Below are 22,719 nucleotides of genomic sequence, written 5' to 3'. Positions count from 1 at the left end.
GGGGACACTAAGGGCATATGTGTGAGAAAGAAGCTGGAAAGGCTTCGAGGATAAGGGGGATCACCGGTAGAAGTGGGGGGTGTGATTCTACCTTGATGCCATCATCCCATCTAGATGAGCAGATCTTCAAGGAAGCCAGCGTTCCTTGAGCGTTTTGCACTCCTTTGGGCAAAGTTTTAACCACCTGTTCCTGTTAGTGCAGTCTTGCCCAGTTCTCCCCAAGATTCTTGGAATCACTTCATCCCTGAAATGAAGAAAAGCCAAGCAGGTAAAAGTGGGAGGAAGACAAGAGACTATAACTTCCAAAGGCTTGCTCGGGAGCTGTAGCTGGGAGAGCGTTCCTGCCTAGTCCTGCCTGTTAAATCTTCTCCAGAGAAGAAAGATGCTAATAGACGCTGGCAGGCCTAGACTAGCACAGGCAGTGCAGGCTTCAGCAGAGGCCCACCTGGCCCACACAGAGGGAAAGAGCATTCTGAGAACAGCTAGCAAACCTGGGGTTCCCAGACGCATCCCACATGCACCGAGGAGGTCCATTCTGAGTGGGTTTTCTAGGATCTGGAGTTAGATCATCTCAGCCAGAGGTTCTGGGTTCAGCTGACTTTATTAGATCCAAACAGAGCTGTAGGTGCCATGTGGTGAATGTGTGTAGCTGAGGGTGGGTGCCGCAGAGTGGGCTTGTGCTAAATGCCTTCTTGCCTAGTGTCCAGCAGCTTGGAGGATCTCCAGGGCCAAGGAAGCCACTGCACTGTTGGCCGACGAACTGTGAGAAAAACCAAAGTAGAGACATTTAGGCATCCCCAGGGTAAAACGCTCTGTCTTCCAAAGGGGCGGGCCTCTTCTGCACCCGAGTACCTGATGGACCAGCTGCTTCCCAGAGCTGCCCCTAGCATCAGCTTGAGAAGCAGAAACAGCGTTCGCAGGCTCCAGTGCCATGAGGTGAGGACCCCGAAGCCCACAGTCCCGCAGGGGCTCAGCACTGGCCCTGCCACCCCTCGACGTCTGACCCCACCTTGGCCAGGCGCACCGATGCTGAGCTGTGAGGGCAAGTCAGGCGGACGGCAGCCAGAGCCCGCCGGCCCGAGGCCCACAGTGAGCCTGCCCGGCGCCTGCCTGCAGCTGGCTCGCGCCATCCAGCAAAGATCCCGGCTGCTGACACTCCCTGCTCCATGCTGCCCCTTCCTGGCCAATCAGCCAGGAGCTTCGGGTTTCTTAGTCTCGTAGGTGTGGATGTGCAATTAAGAGTTTCAAACGGAAACTTCGTTATTGGAGCAAGTTGTTTGAGACACCTTTAAACCTGTGCCTTAACAAATGTTACCAAAGAAAGAATAGCGCATAGCAGTGTGCCTTGAAATATGAAATTAGCTGATAGTACACCCTTCACTACACAGAAATACAGCTGTTGCCAAATGCCAGGGGGCTGCATAAAAGAGGTGGGTCGCAGGGGGACAGGACTGTGGTCGGAGGTGGTGCCAAGCATTCCTGCTCTGTGCATCAAAGGCCCCTTTGAGGACTGAGGGAATGCACTTGAACTTGGCCTGCTCCCGGCTGAGACCAGGCTACTCTGGTGGAGCCGTGCTGCCCACTCCGCCTGCCAGAGCAGCCCTTGGGGGCCAGTGACCGGCAAGGAGGACACACCCACCTGGCAGGGCCCCATCAGAACTGAGAACGCTGCCATCCGGTCACTCTTGGTCAGCATGAGAAAACCTTTTTCTGCTGGGGCCATCCGAACAAAGCCCAAGCGGGACAATTTCAGAGCACCAGCCTGTCGACCAGTACGAGATCTGCCTGGTGGAGACGTGTTAGTTGCTGAAGTGATACGTGTGGGTACGGACGAGGCCACCAGCCTCAGGGAGTCTCGTTTTCACGTTTGGACCAAATGTGGGTCCAGCGCTCCCAAACTGGTACAGCATGAAGATGTGCCGGCCTCGGACCCAGCTGGGGGGCGGGGGAGTCCCACAGAGGCAGGCCGTGGAGAGGAAGGGCTCTCAGCAGCTGCCCACTCAAGTCCGTGCCTCCCGGTGGCTCTCCCACCCTCTGCAGGCACACATCTGCTCACAGGGGCCTCATCTCAGCTGTCTGCACAAGGCCAGGGTCCCCAGGTACGGTCATCACCTGCTCCTCACAGACCAGTCTAGCGGAAGGCCTGTGGCCCAGCCTGGGGAACCAGTGTCCGTGCCTTACGCCACAGGGCCCACCGGGGTGAGCAGGGGCCCCTCCCATCAAAGCCAGCCCGTCCTTCCCCTCAGCTCACAGTAACCACGGGTAAGAACTGACAACTTCGGCTTAAGCTACAGAGGAAGGGGGGTGGGGTAGGCCAGGAGGTGCTGTCCCCTCCCCACCCAACCCAGGATTAATACAGCAGGGCTGGCTGGAGCTGAGCCTTCTCCGCAGACTCACCTTCCCAGCAATACCTCGACCGCATGTTCTTCTCCAACTAATACAAAACCCCAAACACCAGGAAGCAGATTCCACAGAACCCTGTGGTTCTGAAAACAAACTACCAGGGATGCCGTGCACCACCCCGCGTCCCGCACACCCAGCGAAGGCCAGGTACCCCTCAGCAGGGGGGCCTCCTCCCCAGGGCAGGGAGAGCAGCTGCAGCTCAGGGGCCACCACGTCCTCCGGCCGCCTCCCTCAGCTCTGGGGACAGGATACTCACCGAGTCATTTAATCAAGCCCCCTGAACCACCCCCAGAGCCCACCTGCCAGGCCCTGGCACTGTCACATGCAGTGAGCCATTACACAGCACACCGGCTGACTAAAGGGTGGATACCTGGGGGCAGTTCTCTCTTTATTCCCATGCCATTTTTCTCTGGTCACGTGGCACTAACATTTTAAATGACTCGTCAGCCCTGCCCGAATCACCCCCCTCCCCAGAACCGCCTCTCCAGGGAGTGCAGGGGTGTGTGCGGCAAGAACCCGCCCAGCGCCCTCTCTGCACCAGCATCGGCGTCACCGGGGGGCTGGCAGAGAGGCCGGTTCCTCCCTCCACAGGGTGCAGCGTGTTCCGGGTGACAGGGCTGTCCCGGTCTCGGCACCTCACTTCTAGGATGCTCTAGACGTACTGACTGAAGCTGAGGACTGGGAGGCTGACCTAACCTCAGCTTCTCAGTGTCAAACAGTCTGTTCTGTGGGTTCAAGTTTTCCCCCTGAAGGCAGCCGGGGCTGTACAGTGGGCCTCCAGACCCTCTGCAAGGTGGTGGTAATGGTGCCTCTGGCCAGGCTGCTGCGGGGGGCACGTGTGCACAAACGGGTACTGCTTTTCTCATGAGGTTCATCAGGTCTCCCACCTGGTCATAATCCGCTCCCGTCCCCATCTCTACTCCCTGTAGATGGGAATATGGCCTCCCCGCGCTGCAGGGCCAGGATGCTCTTCTTTTCTCCCTCCCGTTACCTCCCCCCACCTCCATAGTGGGGACTCCCAGGGGGTGGAGGGGCAGAGTGGCCCATCCCACACTGGGAGGGAGGGATCTCAGTGGGCAGTGTCAGGCGGGAAGGTGACGGTCCCTGGTGTGTAGGGGAAACGGGGGGTGGGGGAGGGAAGAAGAGAGGAGAAAAGGAATGCCAGGCTATTTGCTGAGCCCAGGTACGCTCTGTACTGCTCCCCCCAGCCCTCCTGGGCCTACTTACCCCCCGGCCGGGGCCAGCCACTCCAGAGCCCGCACGAGGCTGCCCGAATTCTTGAGGCTCTCCAGGTGCTTCTCATTGGAGGTGATCTGCAAGGGACGGAGAGGAAAGCGGTCGGCTGGCCCATCCCTGACCCATGATCCGTTGGACGGGCACCCTGAGTCTCAGGCCACCTGTGCTATTGGGCAGTGAGCCCTGAGCCCCAGTGTGCTGCTGACCATGGAGGCAACCCTTGGGGTGAGCAGGAAGGAGTCCGCTGCAGCTGGAGATGTGCCAGGGCAGGATGGGGTACCTCCCGTTGGTCCCTCAGGAGGGTCTGTGTTCTGGAAGCCTGAACATTTCAGTTAAAGCAAATCATGGGTGAACAAACTTTCCAGTTGTCGGTTCCGGGACCCAGTGGGCCCTTGCGTCCCAAGCCCGACACAACCTCTTTCATATGGACAGAAGGATGATGCCGGGCTCCCGGCGATCTCAGGAGCCTGGGAAAAGAAAGAGGCACTAGGAATCAAACCGGTCACACCCCCACCCGCGTACCCTGGGAAGTGTGCCCCTGCCAACGGCCACCGTCCCGGGAGACACAGAGGAGGGACACTTGGGCACCAGAGGCAGAATCATAAACTCTCAGGGCTGGATGGGACTCAGATAGGTGCTGACCCAGCCCAGGCCCCTGGAGACCTCCTAATTCAGCCCTTCCGTAAAACGAGTCCATGCCCTACGAGGCAGAGAAGACTTCAGGAATGAACCTTGATTTCTGCTATTAGAATGTTTCTCTTAATTCACCATTCATGTCCCATTTTTATCTTTGATATTTAATAAATATTTTCTAATAAACACTGGTATGGAACTTCACATTTCAGAAGGCTCTGCAGTTTCCTGTACATTTTCTCACTTATCCCTTTCAGTAGCCTCACCTTGCAAGGTAAGCATGTAGTGTGTTTTATAGATGAGGTGACTGAGGCTTAGTGAGATTAAGGGACCACTACGGCAGTACACAGGGAGCTTGACCCTAACCCCACATGAGGCTGGAACCAGGCTGGCCTTGGTTGTCCCCGCCATTTTCTGTCTTTCCACTTGATCATAGCAACCAGGGCTGGATTATCATCTCTGTAGTTCTCAGGGAGAGGCTGAATATTTCTTAATCAATCACTCATGGTGATAGGAAGGTCACAGGGGTGGTTAGACCTTAATGTGGCCTCTGAATTGCATGTGAATGAATCTTCACCTCCACTGAGACCCTTTCCCGCTTCCTGAGTGTGCCAGACCCCAGCTGCCAGCTCAACTGCATCAGGTGTAATTTCTGCAAAGATTTGCATCTTAAAAGAGCTGTGTGTAAATTTGCTCCGAAATTACACCCCACCTGATGAGTTCAGAAGGCTGCTGTAGTTCAATTATGTCTGAAGCAAGCACAGACTTACCCTGAAAGGGTCTTCGGCGAGGATTCGCATCTAATTTTTCTCAAAACTCTGCCTCATACAGCTCAGTTGAGCTACATCCAGACTCACTGCCCTGACCAGCCCTACCATGGGATCGTGTGTAAGAGGCTGTGCTCCAAGTTGCAAAGAGATAACAAGACTACATTCACTCACAAGGCTAGTTGGAAGGTGCAAACAGAAGAATACGGTGAAAACTATGTGATCAAAGGGAGAGACGAGAATAGCACCGTGTGCAGCTGACATAAAATGCAAGCATAAACAAAGCCAAGAGAATTAATTGAAAACTATGTGATTTGGCCACTTACCTGAACTCTTACTAGCAACATCAACTGTTGTTCTAACAGTATGAGTTAATTAGAAAATAAAAATTTTAAGTAATATCAATCAGGTTCTAGTTCTGGGAAAGACAGAGAAAACACATGCCACCCTTTCCATATAAAACCTGAACAGAATGCACAGCGCAGCTCTTTCAGAACACTGAAAAGTAAACAACACTGGCAGATTGGGGAAGGACACTGAAACCAAAGTGCCATCACCTCTTTCCCTCCAGTACAGACCACCTTGAACTCAACACACCCAAACCCCAGAAGTGGGGCACACAAGACAGCCCCAGGAGAAGCCAGGCTTGAGGAATGGGAAAGGAAACTTCCAAAAGCTCAGAGAGAGTAGATAAAACCCCCTTTCCTTTTCCTCAGTTCTCTTTTGGACCACGCCCCAGGCAATTCTGTGGTGGCAGTGGTGGCAGCAACAGGAGCCATCAGCCAAAACTCTTCTCTCTCTCTCTCTCTGTTCTCACAATGTTTTGGCCCCGACATGACAATTGTGGAAGTTAAGCAGTTTGTAGCCAGACAGAAAATGGGAGATCCAGGGAGCCAGAAAGTACTGGGGAGATAACAGGGAAGAGCTCAAGAAAGCAACCTCATAAAATTATTTATGAACTTCTAGGCTCACCTTCAACCTGTGTTGGTTAAAATAAAAGGTTAAAAAATATACACCAGGGCTTCCCTGGTGGCGCAGTGGTTAAGAATCTGCCTGCCAATGCGGGGGACACGGGTTTGAGCCCTGATCTGGGAAGATCCCACGTGCCGCGGAGCAACTAAGCCCGTGAGCCACAAGTACTGAGCCTGCCCATCTGGAGCCTGTGCTCTGCAACGGGAGAGGCCCCGACAGTGAGAGGCCCGCGCACCGCGATGAAGAGTGGCCCCCGCTCGCTGCAACGGGAGAAAGCCCTCGCACAGAAACGAAGACCCAACACAGCCAAAAATAAATAAATTAATTAATTAAAAAAAAAACAAAAGATACATCATACAAACAGGAATCAACAGAAAGCTAGGGTGGCTGTATTAATATCAGGCAAAGAAGACTTTAGAACAAAGAAAATTATCAGGGATAAATAAAGACATAACATCTTGATAAAAGGGTTCTCTCACTAAGAAGATAAAACAATAAATGTGTATGCATCTAACAATAGAAATTTAAAATACATAATGAAAAACTGATACAACTGAAAGGAAAAACAGACAAATAATCCACAACTGTAGTTGGAGACTTCAAACAACTCTTATAGTAATAGATAGGATGAGTAGACCAGAAATCAGCAAGGATATGGAAGAGTTGAACAACACCATCATCCAACTGGATCTCACTGATATTCGTAGAGCACTAAGCCCATCAACAGCAGAATTTACATTTTCCCCCAAGAATCCAGGAACATTCACCAATGTATACAATATTCTGGGTAATAAAACAAATATTTACTAATTTAAGAGAACTGAAATCATATAAATTATATTCTCTGATCATAATGGAATTAAACTAGAAATAAATAACAAAGATAACAAAAATCTCTAATCACTTGGAAATTAAACAACACACTCAAATAATCCAAAGATCAAAGAGGACATCCCAAGGAAAATTAGAAATTATTCTGAGCTGAATGAAAATGTCAATACAATATATCAAAGTCTGGGGGCTTCCCTGGTGGCGCAGTGGTTGAGAGTCTGCCTGCCAATGCAGGGGACGCGGGTTCGAGCCCTGGTCTGGGAAGATCCCACATGCCACAGAGCAGCTGGGCCCGTGAGCCACAATTACTGAGCCTGCGCGTCTGGAGCCTGTGCTCCCCAACAAGAGAGGCCGCGACAGTGAGAGGCCTGCGCACCGCGATGAAGAGTGGCCCCCGCTTGCCGCAGCTAGAGAAAGCCCTTGCACAGAAACGAAGACCCAACACAGCCATAAAAAAAAAAAAAAAAAAAAATCAAACTCTGTGGGGTGTAGCTAAAGTAGTGCTTAAAGAGAAATTTATAGTACAATACTTACATTAAAAAAGAAACGTCTCAAATCCATAATCCAAGCTTTCATGTTAAGAAACTAGAAAAAGAGCAAAACAAACCCAAACCCAAAGAGGGAAGGAAAAACAGAGCAGAAATCAAGAGTAATGTGGTAAATGTAGGCCCCAATATATCAATATCTACATTAAATGTAAATTTACTAAGTACTACAAATAAAAGACCAACTAACATTTTTAGATTAGATATAACCAAAATAAAACACAACTACATGATGCTTACAAACATACCTTAAATATAAGGGCACGGAGCAACTGAAGTTTAAAGAACGAAAAAAGAGATGCCACACAAATTGTAACCAAAGGAAGCTGGTATAGCTAATATCAGACAAGGTCGACTTTAAGCCAATAATTATAACTAGGAATAAAGAGAGACATATCATATTTATAAAACGATCAACTGACCAGGAAGATATATCAAGTCTTAATTCTAAACGTACCTAATAACAACCTCAAAATCTGTAAAACAAAAAATGACAGAACCAAAGTGAGAGTTACACAAATCCATAATTATGGTGGGATATTTTTCAATCTCTCCCAGTAACATGCATACGAAAATCAGAAGGGGTATGGACGTTTTATACAATAAGATTAACAAACCTGACCTAATTGACATATATAGAAAAATTCATCTAACAACTGCAGAATATATGTTCTTTTCAAATGTACATGGAAATTTTTCAACATATACCACATACTGGGTCACAAAGCAAGTTGTGACAAATTTCAAAGATATAAATCTAACAAAATATGTCAGGATCTATATGTTAAAAATTACAAAACGCTGATAAACTTTTTAAAAAACTAAATAAATGGATATAATGTGTTCAAGAATTAGATGACTCAATATAGTAAAGATATTAATTTTCCCAAAATATAGGTTTAATGCAGTTCCTATCAAAATCCCAGCAGGATTTTTTGCAGACCCACACAAACAATATCAAAGTTCTGACAAGCGTGCAAAGGTAACTGAATGGGGGAACATTTTTTAACAAATGATGCTAGAACAAATGGACATCCATATGCAAAAACATGACCCTAGGAACATATCTTAATACCTCAAATAAAACATCATTCAAGGGAATTCCCGGGCGGTCCAGTGGTTAGGAGTCCACGCTCTCACTGCCGAGGGCCTGGGTTCGATCCCTGGTCTGGGAACTAAAATCCCATAAGCCGTGAGGCATGGCCAAAAAAAAAAAAAAAAATCATTCAAAATGGATCATGGATCTGAATGCAAAATGTGAAACTATACAACTTCTGGAAGAAAATATAGGAGAAAAGATATGAGACCCTGGGTTTGTTCATGAGTTTTTAGATACAACACAGAAGCACAATCTCTGAAAGAAAAAAATGGACAAATTGGACTTTACCAATGTTAAAAACTTTGCTCTTTATATATGTACGATGGAATATTACTCAGCCATGAAAAGAATGAAATTTTGCCACTTGCAGCATGGATGGACCTAGAGATTATCATACTAAGTGAAGTAAGTCAGAGAAAGACAAATATACGATATCACTTATATGTGGAGTCTAAAAAATAGTACAAATGAACTTATTTAAAAAACAGAAACAGACTCACAGACATAGAAAACAAACTTATGGCTACCAAAGGGAAAGCGGGGGGGATAAATTGGGAATTTGGGATTAACAGATACACACCACTATATATAAAATAGATAAACAACAAGGATATACTGTATAGCACAGGGAACTATATTCAATATCATGCAATAAACTATAATGGAAAAGAATAAAAAATATAGATATATACATATATATGTATAACTGAATCACTTTGCTGTACATCTGAAACCAACATTATTGTAAATCAACTATACTTCAATTAAAAAAATAAAAAATAAAAAATAAAAAAATAAAAATTTTAAAAAAGTCTTTGCTCTTTGTAGAAGATTGATAAGAGAATAAGACAAAGCACACACTAGGAGAAAATATTTGCAAATCACATATCTGATAAAGGACTTTTCTCCAGAACATATAAAGAACTCTTAAAATTCAGCAAGAGAACAAATAACTCAATTTTTTAAATGGGCAGAAAATCTGAATAGACACTTCATCAAAGAAGGTATTATAGATGGCAAACAAGGACATGAAATGATACTCAATATCATTTGTCACTAGGGAAACGCAAATTGAAACTACAATGTAATACCACTACATACCTATTAGAATGCCTAAAATTCATAAAACTGACAATAACAAATGCCAGCCAGGATGCAGAGTAACAGAAACTCTCATTCATTGCTGTGGGAATGCAAAATGGTAGGGCCACGGTGGAAGACAGTTTGGCAATTCCTTATAGAATTGAATGTAGTTTTACTATACGGCCCAGCAATTGTACTCTTAGGTATCTGCCCAAGAGAAATGAAAACTTATGTCCACACAAAAACCTGTGTACAAAAGTCTGTAGTAGCTTTATTCAAAAATCACTAAAAAGACAAAGGAACCGAGACGTCCTTCAACAGGGAAATGGAAAAACAGCTAGGAAAGTCTTCACGCCTTACTTGGTATATAGGTCTGACTGGATTTTTAGAATGAGATATCAGTAAAGATAAGTCTGGATAATTTTTGAAAACATAAGACTTTTAATATGCCTTGCTAAATTATTTTGCCCTCTGACACCAATTTCCTATCATTAGTCAAGCTTGTAATGTTAGGATTTTAAATGGCTTTGAAATAATCCTTTGGAACGAGTTACTCCTTTCTCCCAGAGTCTGGTCTCCTCTTTGGCCACCAAAGGTTATAAATTATGATGGGTACCAACCTTCTTTTAGAAACACCCCACTGTATTTATCAGACAGTGTGGCCTTTACCCTTCTATTTTCTCAGTACTTAAACTTTGTTAAACAGCAAATTGTGGGTCTGCTCAAAAGTCATCCCACCTCCTCCTCTTCTGAGCTACCTAAGCAGAGAACGTTCTGGGCACACTGAGACCCGTCCTTCATGAGGCAGGAGGGAAAGTGACACTTGTCCACTGAGATAGTGAATTCACGGCTGAGCAACTGTTGGAGAATTTCTCATGGCTCTGATGACATAGTCAAGAGCGAGCACTGCAGTGACTCTCTAAGAAAATAAATAATGCAAGAGGACACTCGCGAAGAGTGTCAACACGATACCTTCCTCCTGTAGTTAATATTTTCATTAGAAGTCAGTTCCATTAGCCAAGACAAGGAAACAATTTTACTTTGCAATAATGTTCTATAGCAGAGGTTCCTGGACCTCTAAGAGTCCATGAGTAGATTTTATTATTCCAAAACATCACATGGCAGGTGTCCATTTCCTGAAAACTAAGCCATGCCTGCCTCACATTTTTCCTGCTCCTAAGACATCTGACTGGTAGCTGGATGGCTAAAGTCAACCAAAATGGAAACATGAATTATACTAAATACATGCAGTTCACCTGGTAGACAGGCATCCGTTCAAAACATTGGGATCTTTAAGGGAAACATCATAAAAAAGTTGGGAATTTGAGCTTAGAATTAAGATCAACTTGGAAAGACAATTCCTCCATCTCTGTTTAATTGAGGGAATATGAAAAAGCAGAAGATGGACTTTGGGTAAATATGCTACTTTATTCAACCTTCTGCTACAGTCCCTTGAACGTGGCTTGTGTCAATGAGCATTCAGGAATCACTGTGTAACCAAAACACTGAAAGGAGAGGCTGGTGTCCTGCAGAATCATCCCTCACGTTCCCACCAGGCTCACAAATTGTAAGGTAGTGGCTTTTTTCTTTTTTAAACACACCCACCCTCCAGGACAGAGTTTGGGTTGGCTCCTTTCTGGATTTCAGCTTCCCAGATGCAAACTACCAAAAGAAGCCATCTGAGGCCCTCGGTAACGGCAGGAGCCTGAAGTTGGCAGCCTCTGCAGTGTGCCCGGGGGAGCTGAGGGGAGACTAGGTCTCCCGGGGCACAGTGGCCACCGGGGGACAAAGCCAGGCCTGGTGCCAACATTCCTCAGCAAAGGCCTTACAAACGCGTTAAGTCAGAATGTACTTGACTTTGTATCATCGTGATACATTGTGAGTTTATGCTCATGAATCTGACTCACAGCATCGTCCTCTTGCAGCTCGTAAAAGCTCCGCTGCCAGCGTCTCTGGTTGGCAGTGGTTTCAGGTGTGGAGCTCCGTAGCCGCGAGTGAGGCAGGCACAGGCAGGCCGCCAGCCTCTGTTACGAGTGTGTAATAATACGTGTCTGTCTCTTCCCTGATCCTGAATGTGTGTGGCACAACGACGCCAAGTTAACCTTAGTTTTCTAATCGTGAGTTCCTCTAGGCAGGCCCGGGCAACACGGACAGAGCAGAAAAAACCCAGGAGACGGAGCTGACGAGAGCAAGCGTGGCCCAGGTGCTCCCCGGCGCTTGTTGTTACAGACACACGCTTCACACACGGGAGGATTATTTTAATTCCGTGGCCTTCAGATCTCCTAAATACGAGTAAAAACAAGCAGGTAACTATGACAACTCTACTTCAGAGAGTTTCAATTTCAAAAATAAACCTATCCATCGAGCCCCTTTATTTTGTTCTCTTAACATATACTTTGTCTTCTCTTCGGTTAAGGTTTTCATGTTACTTCAAAGCCATTTCTACCCCTTGCATATCGAGACACGCTATCCCCTTGCCTTCTGATGCCAGGCTGGAATCTGGGAAGAACCTCTGGGCGGCGTGATGGCATCTGGCAGTCCCTCCCCGCTGTCCACTTGGTGCTCACTCTGGGTGTCTCCAGAAATTTCTTGAGCTGCCTTTCACATCCACATTTAAAGCAAGACTGTATGAATACAAGCTGCTCTGCATCCAGGCCCGTGTGCGTCTTCCATGAGTTGCTGAATGCATCTGGGGTGGAAGGGAGTAATTCTCATGCACGGCCTTTGGCTGCCTCACGGCATCTGTGCCTTCCCGGGAGTCCATTAAGAAATGTTATATTCCTCAACAAAAGCAAGTGAGGCCCCTTCTGACCCAGGCTAGTAATCAGGTGGATGATCTGAAGGAAATCTAGAGACATCCCTAAGAATGCCTGTCAGCAGATCTGCTGATCACCAAGGAGTGAGGGGGGCCAGTTGGAACCTACACTGGGGCATCCCGAGGGCAGAGGTGTGGGCTTGTGGATGAGGCAGGCCCAGTTCCAAAGCCTTGGTCACCCGGATTTGGCCCAGATCCTGTGAACTCAGGTTCTCTGCAGGGAGACCGAGACATTACACTGAAGCTGGGTGGTATCGGGCCAGAAGCAGCACCATCCCTGCATCCGGGTGCACTGCTGTGGAGGCGTTCTTCCACACGCTGCACGGAGCACAGTGTAGCTTTAACTCACAGGGAGACCCTGGCAGCACAGAGGCCCGGGGAGATGGTGGCGTCCGGATACAGTGATTCCTCAAGTTGAAGAAGGCTGAAGAAGAAGAAAACAGCTGAGCTCCTCGTGTTCAAGAGCGCCCATGAGTTTCCATGCTGAGCATTCAAGGAGAACGGGGAGGGGAGAGGGTGGGAGGAGGCACAGGGCGTTCACCAACATGCATAGGCAGAGCTAAGAAAACCTAGGTTTCAGGTAAAAACTGTCGTGATTCACCTTTGTCTATAAAACGAATTGAGTCAGCAGGCCTTAGAGCAAAAAGAGCTTGGAATTTGGTTCAAGAAAGGAAACCAACATTTCTGAGCACCTATTATGTGCAAGAACAGAGTTAAGTGCTTTCAGATACGTTATCTTCTTTCTGACAACCATGAAAAAGAAGTATTCCTACGCTTACTTTACAGAAGAGGAAACGGAAGCCAGCAGGGCTAATGTGACTTGCCCAAGGTCACCTGGCCAGCAGGCAGTGGAACTGAGCTAAGACCCGGTCTCCCCACCTTCAAGATCCACGTGCCCTTCCAGAGAGTCCGTTCCATCCTCACGTCCGCTCAGCACACTGCTCAGCTGTTGGCCGACTGGCTGATTAATAACAATCAATGACCGAGTGACCGATGACACGGTGTTTCACTTCAGGCTCCACTGCCTACATGCCGGTGATTCAGTGTAAAGGCTTACCAACCGTGCTGCTCGGTGCTCCCTGCCACCCCGGTAAACCGTCTGGCACCCCATGCTCCCCTCACTGTTGCTGTTGTTGATCCCCATCATTTCCAGTGGGAGCAGGGACCACAGAATCTCTCTCCTAGACAGCATCAGGGGTTCCAGGTCTTGACCGAAGGAGTCCATGGATCATACGTACTTCCGGTAAGCACACCCTGATGTGCAGACCACCACGCGCTTGGCAGTTTCTCTTAGCGCCTGGCGACCAGAAGGCTTTTCTGCATCTCTCCTCACACCCTCAGGTGGAGGGCTGTCCCTGCTGGTGATGGGACGTGAGCTTCCAGTTTGTGGACCATTATCTCCTGTTCTCTTCACAATAACCCTGTGAGGAAGGTCTTCTGTGACCTCACATTAGAGATGGGGTGAGGCTGGCAGGGAGACCCAGATCTGGCTGACTCGCTCCACCGCCCTCCCTGCCCCAGTCGCCGTGCTGCCCTTTGCCGCCCCCATAAGGGTCTGGCTGCAGAAGCAGCGGCACAGAGACAGCCAGTGGCCGCTGGGGAAGGCGGGAGCTGACACCTTCCGTGAGTAGGGAGGAGGCTGCCATTCTGGCCCCGGGGGAGCCAGCCTCGGCTTCCAGGAGCCCAGGTCCCCGAAGGAATGGCTTGGCCTGCCGTGTTTAAGACCGCAGCCTCTAGAGCCGGGGTCAAATTGGGCAGTACTCTCTTCTCATCTGATATTTCCAGATTTGGAAAAGCAGCAAGCAAAGGAGGACAGATGGTGGGCAAATAGTTACCAAATGGCACGGGCGAGCTGACCTTAGTGAGAACACGCCAGCGTGGAAGGATTTTCTTCTTTCTGTTGACCTTTCCTGCCTCTCCTCCTGGGGTCTGTACGCTCCCCAACCTGGCCCGACACCTCAGTTCTCCTCTCCAAACTCCCGTCTGTACCTGTGGGCACCTGCTAAATCCAGAGCCCATGGAAATGACATGCTGAGGATTTGAATGTTTTTCTTTTTCACCCCATAAGACACGGTTGCTTTCTAGAAGAAAATTATCCACATCTACCCTCTTCATTTTAGGCCAGCTGAATGAAGCTCTCTTCAGCTCCCTTCGGGGCAGTAAAAATGCCCTTAATGCTTAGAAACTGTTCATAATTACATCCGTTTCTGGCCATTCAATCCAGGAAGTTTAAAACGTTGAACATAAATATAGCTGGTCTGGGAAATCTTTTAGACCTGATCCAACTAACTACAACAGCCAGGTCCAAAATAAGTGAGGAAAAAGCAGTTTTAATTGGCAAAGAAATAGGACTGTGGACCTCTTGTGGATATAAGAGTAACCTGTAAGTTGGCCCAAAGAAAGTTCTGGGGAAACACAGGATCAGGCTGCACCATTTTCCCCAGAGGGCCTGATCCAAGTGCTTAGACAGGCGAACACGAGAGAACAGGTTTCCCAGTCAGTGGCGCTAGGATGTCAACCACGGAATGTGGCTGGAATCAGTTCCTCACAAGAGAAAACACCCAAGACAGTAACTGTCCTGTGATTTGCTAAGTGTGAGAGCTAGGGTCGTAAGAAGTGAGGAACTGTGTGAGGAGATACTATGTGACCTTGACCCAAACAAATCTCAGCTGATCCTTAGGAATGCTCTATGGGGTCATAGTGAGGGGTCTAGTTGTCAATGCAGTCCTTGAATTTGTGGCGTGGGTAGCGTGTGTGTGTTAATGGCGGGGCTTTGAGGTGGAGAAGCAGAGAGCAGAAGTGGCTTATTCAGTGCCTGCTTCCAGGCCTTTTTCTGAACTTTCTATTGGATGGTGGGGAAAGGGGCGGGGGCAAGTGAGTGATATCAGGTCAACAAGGCTTAGTAGGTCCCCCCAGTTTCCTTCTTTCCCCAGTTCCTCACTCGACCTAGTGAGGATACTGTCGGCCACTAAACCACGCTGCTGTGACGCAGCATCATAAATAAGAACAATCAGGAAAATGCACACCCTGTAACGTTAGGTAAAGAGCAGAAAATATAAAAGCAATGTGTAGAACGTGACTGTGATTATGTGAAATGACAATGCGGACATGCTCAGTTTGAGGTCTCCAGTGTTACCATCCTCGCTCCCAAGGCCCTCAGGCTAGTGAGAGGCGGGCAGAGAAGAAATCACAGTCCGACACGAGCTGAATACACATGAAGGCTCTTTCTGCAGCAGTAAAGGGTCTGACAAATCTTAGTTAGTATGATTCTGTGGTCAGGAAGACAGGGTGTTGGGAATCCCCTGGTGATCCAGTGGTTAGGACTCTGCGCTTTCAACTGCCAAGGGTGCAGTTTCGATCCCTGGTCGGGGAACTAAGATCCCGCAAACAGCATGGCGTGGCCAAAAAAAAAAAAAAGAAGAAGAAGAAGACAGGGTGTCTTGATCACCTGCTATATGCCAAGCCCTCTTTAGTTAGATTCTGGGGATATAGTGTAGGATGGGTGTCAAGGCAGAGCTTCCACTGTGAGAAACACAGTTAAAATGTAAACAGAATATCCTTAAAAAACTAAAAACAGAGTCACCATATGATCCAGCAATTCCACTCCTGGGCATATAACCAGAAAAGACGAAAACTCTAATTCAAAAAGATACACGCACCCCCATGTTCTTAGCAGCACTATTCACAATAGCCAAGACATGGAAACAACCTAAATGCCCATCGACTGATGAATGGATAAAGAAGATGTCATCTATGTATATACAATGGAATATTATTCAGCCATAAAAAAGAATGAAATAATGCCTTTTGTAGCAACATGGATGGAACCGGAGATGATCATACTAAAGGAAAGAAGTAAGGCAGAGAACAACAAATAGCATATGATATCACTTACAGGTGTTATCTAAAAATTGATACAATGAACTCATTTACAAAACAGAAATAGATTCACAGACAACAACAAACTTGGTTACCAAAGGGGAAAGGGCAGGGAGGGATAAGTTGGGAATTCGGGTTTAACAGAGAGAGAACCACTATTATATATAACAGATAAACAACAAGGACCTACTGTATAGCACAGGGAACTATATTCAAGATCTTGTAATAACCTATAATGGAAAAGAATCTGAAAAAGAATATACGTATGTGTGTATGTATAACTGAATCACTCTGCTGTACACCTGAAACACTGTAAATCAACCACACTTCAATTAAAAAAAGAGTAAACAGGATAATTTGAGACAGCGGTGGGCATCAGGAAGAATCAAGCAGGGGAGAGGGGGGAGGAGAAAGTGCGGCGGGCGGCCGCGTGGCCAGGACAGTCTCCCCGCGGAGACGATGCGTGAGGATGCGACGGTGAGAAAGAACGAGCCACGCACAAGAAGAGACTGGGGACCCGTATTCTGCGGAGGGGCAAGAGCAGCTGCTACGCGGGTCCTAAGGGGGGAAGGACCCTGGTGGGGACCTGGAGGCGGCAGAAGCAGGAACCCGCTGGAAGCAGGGAGCCAGTGAGGAGGGGCTGCAGAACCGGCCCGGGGGAGGCGGCAGGGCCCAGCGAACCACACCCAAGGACTCACCGGCCAGCACCCTCCCTTCCGCTGAGCCTTCGACTAAGCAAAGACAAGACGCTGCCGGGCCCTTCGCCCTGGACGGCAGAGACTGCACGTCAGCAGAGGTGAGGCGTGGGTGACCGCCGGGGTCAGCAGAGGTGAGGCGTGGGTGACCGCCGGGGTCAGCAGAGGTGAGGCGTGGGTGACCGCCGGGGTCAGCAGAGGTGAGGCGTGGGTGACCGCCGGGGTCAGCAGAGGTGAGGCGTGGGTGACCGCCGGGGTCAGCAGAGGTGAGGCGTGGGTGACCGCCGGGGTGAGGGTGCTGACGAGCCAAGCACGGACCTTTCCTCGCAGGCAAAGCACCTAAACAGATCCTTCTGGGTGGGGACAAGAGGAGGGTCTGCATCCTAGACTCTATGCTATGGAAACAGAGCCCTGGGGATTTCTATCAGAAATAAAGCAATTCAAGGACTTTTCCGAGAAGAGGAGGAAAAGGCAGGCGTGGAGAGCTTAGATCTGAAAACGGGTAACACGGATTACATATTAATTCTCGGGGTGGGGGGGATAAATTACTGACCGTTATCAGCAAGCTTGTAAACAGACTTAGTAAACGAGTGTTTTATTTTTTGGTAAGTGACCACTTTTGAAACACACGGTGAAACTGTCACCTAGATGAGCGAAGTCTTCCACCTCCTCCTGAAACACATGTCACAGATGGGGGGAAAGGCTGTGATTTCTGCTTAGAGTCACACGCTGCGCTGAGCAGGAGCCCCTCGGCTGCCGTGAACCCACTGAATTCACAAGTATAAAAGGAGCCTTGGGGTTCGGTCTAGTACCTTGTCGCCACAGGCACTCAGGGCCTCCATGACAAAGGACTCCAGAGGCATCGAGCTGGGATTTGTAAGTTCGGACAGAGGGTCTCGGGGACTGAAGTTCAAGGCAGCCGGGCCTGGGGACTGGACCAGAACGCTCAGCCTGGCCTCCAGCCAGGAAGGCAAGTGAGGGGCCGCTCAGGGCTGACAGAGACACTTGAGCTAAGAGTCTACTTACTTCCTCTGCTGTCTTGCACTGTCCTCCAAACGTTACCTTATCCTCTGGGACTCTCTAAGGAAACATTAGGGGCTGCTGAAATTTCCTGGGACTGATAACACTGGGAGGGAAATGCAATGGGAAGGAAAATTAAAGCACATTTGGTTGATATAATTAAAACCATCAGGCATCAATTAGTCCAAATTTAGGCCGGACACTGTTGAAAATTCCCCTGGTGGCTGTTATGCTTGTTGAGGGACTTGATCAAATACTCCATTTGGAAATATTTTACTAATGACCATTTTTAGAAAATGAGCAGCTCCTTTGAGATCTCGGCCTCCCCTCCCACAGGCCAGACCACCGCTGGAGGGAAATCTTTGTGAGGCCCTTTGAGAAAGGCTGGTCCCACAAGGGCGAAGGGGCCTGGTGAAGTTTCTGGATTTTCACCTCAGAGAGAGAGGTCAGCCGTCGGCTGACTCCCAAAGCATCCATTCTGCACAGCTGGGCGATGACAGAGAGCTATGTGTGTGTATGTGCGCGATGGGGGGTGGAAAACTCCTAGGAGAAGTCTGCTGACCCAAACATTCCCCGCTCCGGGCGAACCTGACGGACCGCACAGAGCCAAGCAGAGCTGGTAGGTGCAGGAAACAACTTCCTGGACAAGTGTCCAACTGGCCTCGGTTAAAATTAACTGAAGCGAGGTCTTGGAGGCTTCCGGAACAACATCAAAGAGCCTGGGTATTCCTCTACGAAAGGCTCCGGCAGGCTGAGGTGGCCGAGCTCTGCAGGCTCCGCCCTCATCCTTGGGCGGTGGGGCCCCGGTGGAGGCGGGGGACGGGGACCAGGAGCCGGTGCTGGTGACAGGACCGGGTGAGGGTCCTGGACTCAGGGGAGCAGTGACCACTCGTGCGGCTTCCTTCCGGGTCACCCTGAGCACTTTGATAGGGACGCCAGAGCTGTGGTCCAAGTGAGGCTCTAGTGGGTGGAGGTCTACAAAAGCCTCAGGCTCTGCCTGTGCTTCTTTCTAGAGCAGACGGGACATAGAAGGGGCCTCGCAGAGTCGGTCCCAGAGCTCTGAGACCAAGGGGGCCTCCCTCTCAACCCAGGCGAGTGACCGTGGGGGGGTTCTCAGAAGTAGGTGGTCTGCCCACAGACAGGCTGGACCGTGGTTTCTCCACATTCTCCTTAATGGCTCCAAGTACAAGGTCAAGCTTCTTAGAAGCCAAAGAGCGTTACCCAAGAGGAAACCTTTACGGTGCTTTCAGATGAGGTTGAGTATTCATGACTTAAAGTGCTTCAAGGACCCTAGTTCAGAGGCAGAAGTATTCTAAGGGGGTTTTCACTGAGCAGAGACAGGAAAATAAACTGAAACGGAGAAAAGGGTTTCTTTCACTAGAGAGGAGGAGGGGGAACCTTGCTCAAGTGTCAGCAGCGCTGAGGCTGAGAGACCCTGGGTTTTGGATCCTGGCTGAGGCAGATTATGCTGCCTTCTCATGTTATGCTAGGATGTCTGAGGAAATTCAGGAGGTTACCTCTCCCTTTTCTTTTTACATATGAAGCTAGGTCTTGGACCAGCCTTTGTTGTGATACACAATGGACTTCCTTCTGTGGTACCTGGGTCTGTGACCATCACTGGGATGTATCCCACCCGGATTGCACGTGTGCTGCAGGGCCCTCCCAGGCTTCCTAAGGCAGAGCGCCCCCTGGCGAAGCATCCTTGAAACCCCATGCTCCGCCATCCCTGAATGTGGCTCCAGAAAGTAAAGATTTTGCATATAGTTGCTGCCGGCCCAGCAGCAGTACCTCAGATGCAGCTCACAGAGGCCAGCCCCTGAGCTGCTCTCTGGACCAAAGTGCTCACCAGTTACACTGACTGACTCAACCAATCCAGGGGAGATGTTTTATATCCAGACCAAACTGGCACTCAGCTATCACTAGGTATTTCTTTTTTTCCCATATGACCAACATGAGTGAGAGTTTAAGTTAAGCAAGCTTTACTATATTCCTCTGAAATTAGTTTTGTATGAGTTTTGGAATGGATCAGGATTCTGGAAAAAATGTGACGGGCACGACGTTCTTATTTTGTATTTAGAGGATAATCACTCGATCACCATTCCAAGGTATCCCTTGGAAATGGATAATCCTCCTCAATTCTCTTCACTAATAATTTCAGTACAAATCCATGAAAACAATAAAGGCCACAGGCTGTAGGAATTTTACATGCCACTCAACATGTCCTTTTACAGAAGATCCTAGGAACAGTTACTGGACCTAGGATAGATAAATGAGCTCCAAGAATTGATGGTCCTCTGCTAATGCACAGTCTTCCATATCTGGATGAGATGGCTTCAGGAGAACATAGGCTCCCTTCATTTAGGGCTATTATGAGGCTACAGTCCATTTCACCTCATGACAAAATGGCACCATGATCCATTGTTACCTTGGTGAGATGCTTTGGTTCATGATAATGAAACATGAGTTAAGACCATAGGGATTCTGGGACTGTTTTAAGGAAATGCAACTTGATGCAGATTATCTACATACTGGACCTTCATAGGATTCCTTTAAATAGTACAACCTCCATGCCTCTTAAAGTTATTCAAATGGTAAACATTTGATTTTGCACTTTCGTATAACGTTAAATTACTTAATAAGTAGAAGTATAGAGTAAAGCACTTGAACATAACTGTAGCTGAAAGGGTGCTGGGGAAAATCCTTGAATCTCCAGGGGCTCATCTTTTTTCCATCCTCAATACTTTGTGATGACACTACCTCTAGTTTGAAGGTGCAATGAAAATACTATTTATCTGTATGAACTGTTATATGTGAAAATTATAGACTTTTCTGTACTAGCTGGAATATACATGTACATTAGAATAAACACACTTACACACATCACTGTGAGCAGCCCAGGATAACGACAGACCAGGCTGTTAGCTAACGTGGAGGCCAAGAGGTCACACAGAGAAAAAAAGGATCTATACACAATGCACAATAAAAACTACCTCTTCAAATAGGGGGCCCAAAGTCCAGAAAAAGAGGTGAGGATGAGACAGTCAGATGGGGGAGGGTCTGAGGGCCAGGACTGGACATTCAGGTAAGGTACTCACTCCACCCATCATACTGCACCCAGCTGAGGGCCCATGACCTTGGCTGAGGGCTCCACCTCCTCACCTGTCCACTCCTCTCCCTACTGAACCCAAAGAATCGCTCTGCACTTTTGTGAGGTCTCAAGTCCTCAGAGTGAGAAAGTATAAACAAAGATCTTGAGCCCTTTCCCTTCCCTCCCTATCTCTTTTCTAACTTCTGTTATTTATCTCTGAGTACACAGAGATGGGGGGGGGAATCAGTGCTCTAAAGCTCAATCTTCTGCTGGTCCTTCCAGGATCCAAGGTAGCCTGGTGGCAACGCTCTGTTAGTAGCTGGTCATGGCAGGAGCGAACACATACTGAGCACTTCCTGTATGCCAGGTACTGCTGTTCTAAGAACTTAGAAATGAATTAGCTCATTTAAGCTTCTAAGAGTTAAGTGCTATTAAAGTTCCCATTTTATACATGAAGAGATTTTGGCACAGAAAGTTTATATTTCTAAGGAAGCTATTAAAAACCTTAAATAGAGAAACAAATTCAAATCCCTAAAAATGACAAAATCTGAGAATAGAGTGCATTTTTGTCGTCTATTTATTCGTTTTTGTATTATTAAAACAACTGGCAAAATTTATTGTAATAACTCTTTTTTTCCCTAAAATAACCATCTTTCTAAATGGTTTCTTTTTAACCATCTGTATCACGTGCAGTTTTTACCTAATTGATATAGGACTTATAAAACTGTTTTTTTTTTTTTACATTATCTACATCCTTTTTCTATATTTTATCACTTTCATTCTGTCTGCACATATTAATTTTTAACAGCTTTACTGAGGCTTGACTGACGTGATAAACTATACAAACAGAAGTTGTACAATTTGCTAAACTGTACATATGTCTACAGCTGTATATATGAGTATATAGTACATATGTATACAGTTGCGTACATATGTGTATATGTACACGTGCTGTATACCTGTGTGACGCAAACACCACAATCAAGATGGTGAACATACACATCGCCCCCAAAAGTTTCCTCCTGCCCATTTATAATCCCTCCCTTCTCCTCCTCACTCCCCCCTCCACATCCAGGTCACCACTCATCTGCTTTCTGTCACTATATGCTACTTTGCACTTCACAAAGTTTTATATAAGTGGAGTCATCTAGTACATATTCTTTTTTGTCTAGCTTCTTTTACGCAACATAATTATGTTGAGATTCATCCATGTTGTAGCCTGTATCACTAATCCATTCCTTTTTATTACTTAGTACTTCATTGTATGGATATACCAGTTTGTTTATCCGATCACTTATTATAAAGAAGTTTTAACTGAGTTTTTCTTTGTCACTTGGGAACCAAAATAATCATACGTGATACAATCTACAATAACCAGTTAGAAAATAAAGAAAAGATGACAAATGCTATGAAATACCTAGAGAGGAAAAGTAAACTAACAAGAAATGTGCAAGACTTATTAAGAAAACTGAAAACTTCTAAAGAAGATTCAAATACGGGAAGAGAAATTACATGCTCAAGGATGAGAAGAAGATACATAAAGATGTCTGCTCTCTCAGGGTTCACCTAGAAATCCAATGCAACCCGTATCAAATCCCAATGAGAGTTTTTTGGATGGAATTTGATAAGATGATTCGAGGTTCGTCTGGAAGA

The 22,719-nt window shown here is 47.4% G+C and overlaps 1 protein-coding gene across 6 annotated transcripts in view; it reads right to left on the bottom strand.

The window, feature by feature from the left end:
• Positions 1 to 542: 542 nt before the first annotated feature.
• The window catches only part of ULK4 (unc-51 like kinase 4), a 541,913-nt gene continuing 519,736 nt past the window's right edge, over positions 543 to 22,719 (bottom strand). For all 6 annotated transcript variants that reach the window (XM_036870501.1, XM_036870500.1, XM_036870504.1 and 3 more), the window contains 2 exons: positions 3,631 to 3,716; positions 543 to 760 (listed from right to left, as the gene is read on the bottom strand). In XM_036870501.1, the coding sequence (XP_036726396.1) occupies positions 697 to 760; positions 3,631 to 3,716 (150 nt within the window). In that variant the 3' untranslated portion in view covers positions 543 to 696. The remainder of the gene's footprint in view (positions 761 to 3,630; positions 3,717 to 22,719) is intronic.

The sequence above is a fragment of the Balaenoptera musculus genome, chromosome 11 (genome assembly GCF_009873245.2).
Source record: "Balaenoptera musculus isolate JJ_BM4_2016_0621 chromosome 11, mBalMus1.pri.v3, whole genome shotgun sequence".
Taxonomy (NCBI): domain Eukaryota; kingdom Metazoa; phylum Chordata; class Mammalia; order Artiodactyla; family Balaenopteridae; genus Balaenoptera; species Balaenoptera musculus.
The sequence above is the reverse complement of the archived record's forward strand: the minus strand, read 5'-3'. Positions and strand labels throughout refer to the sequence as shown.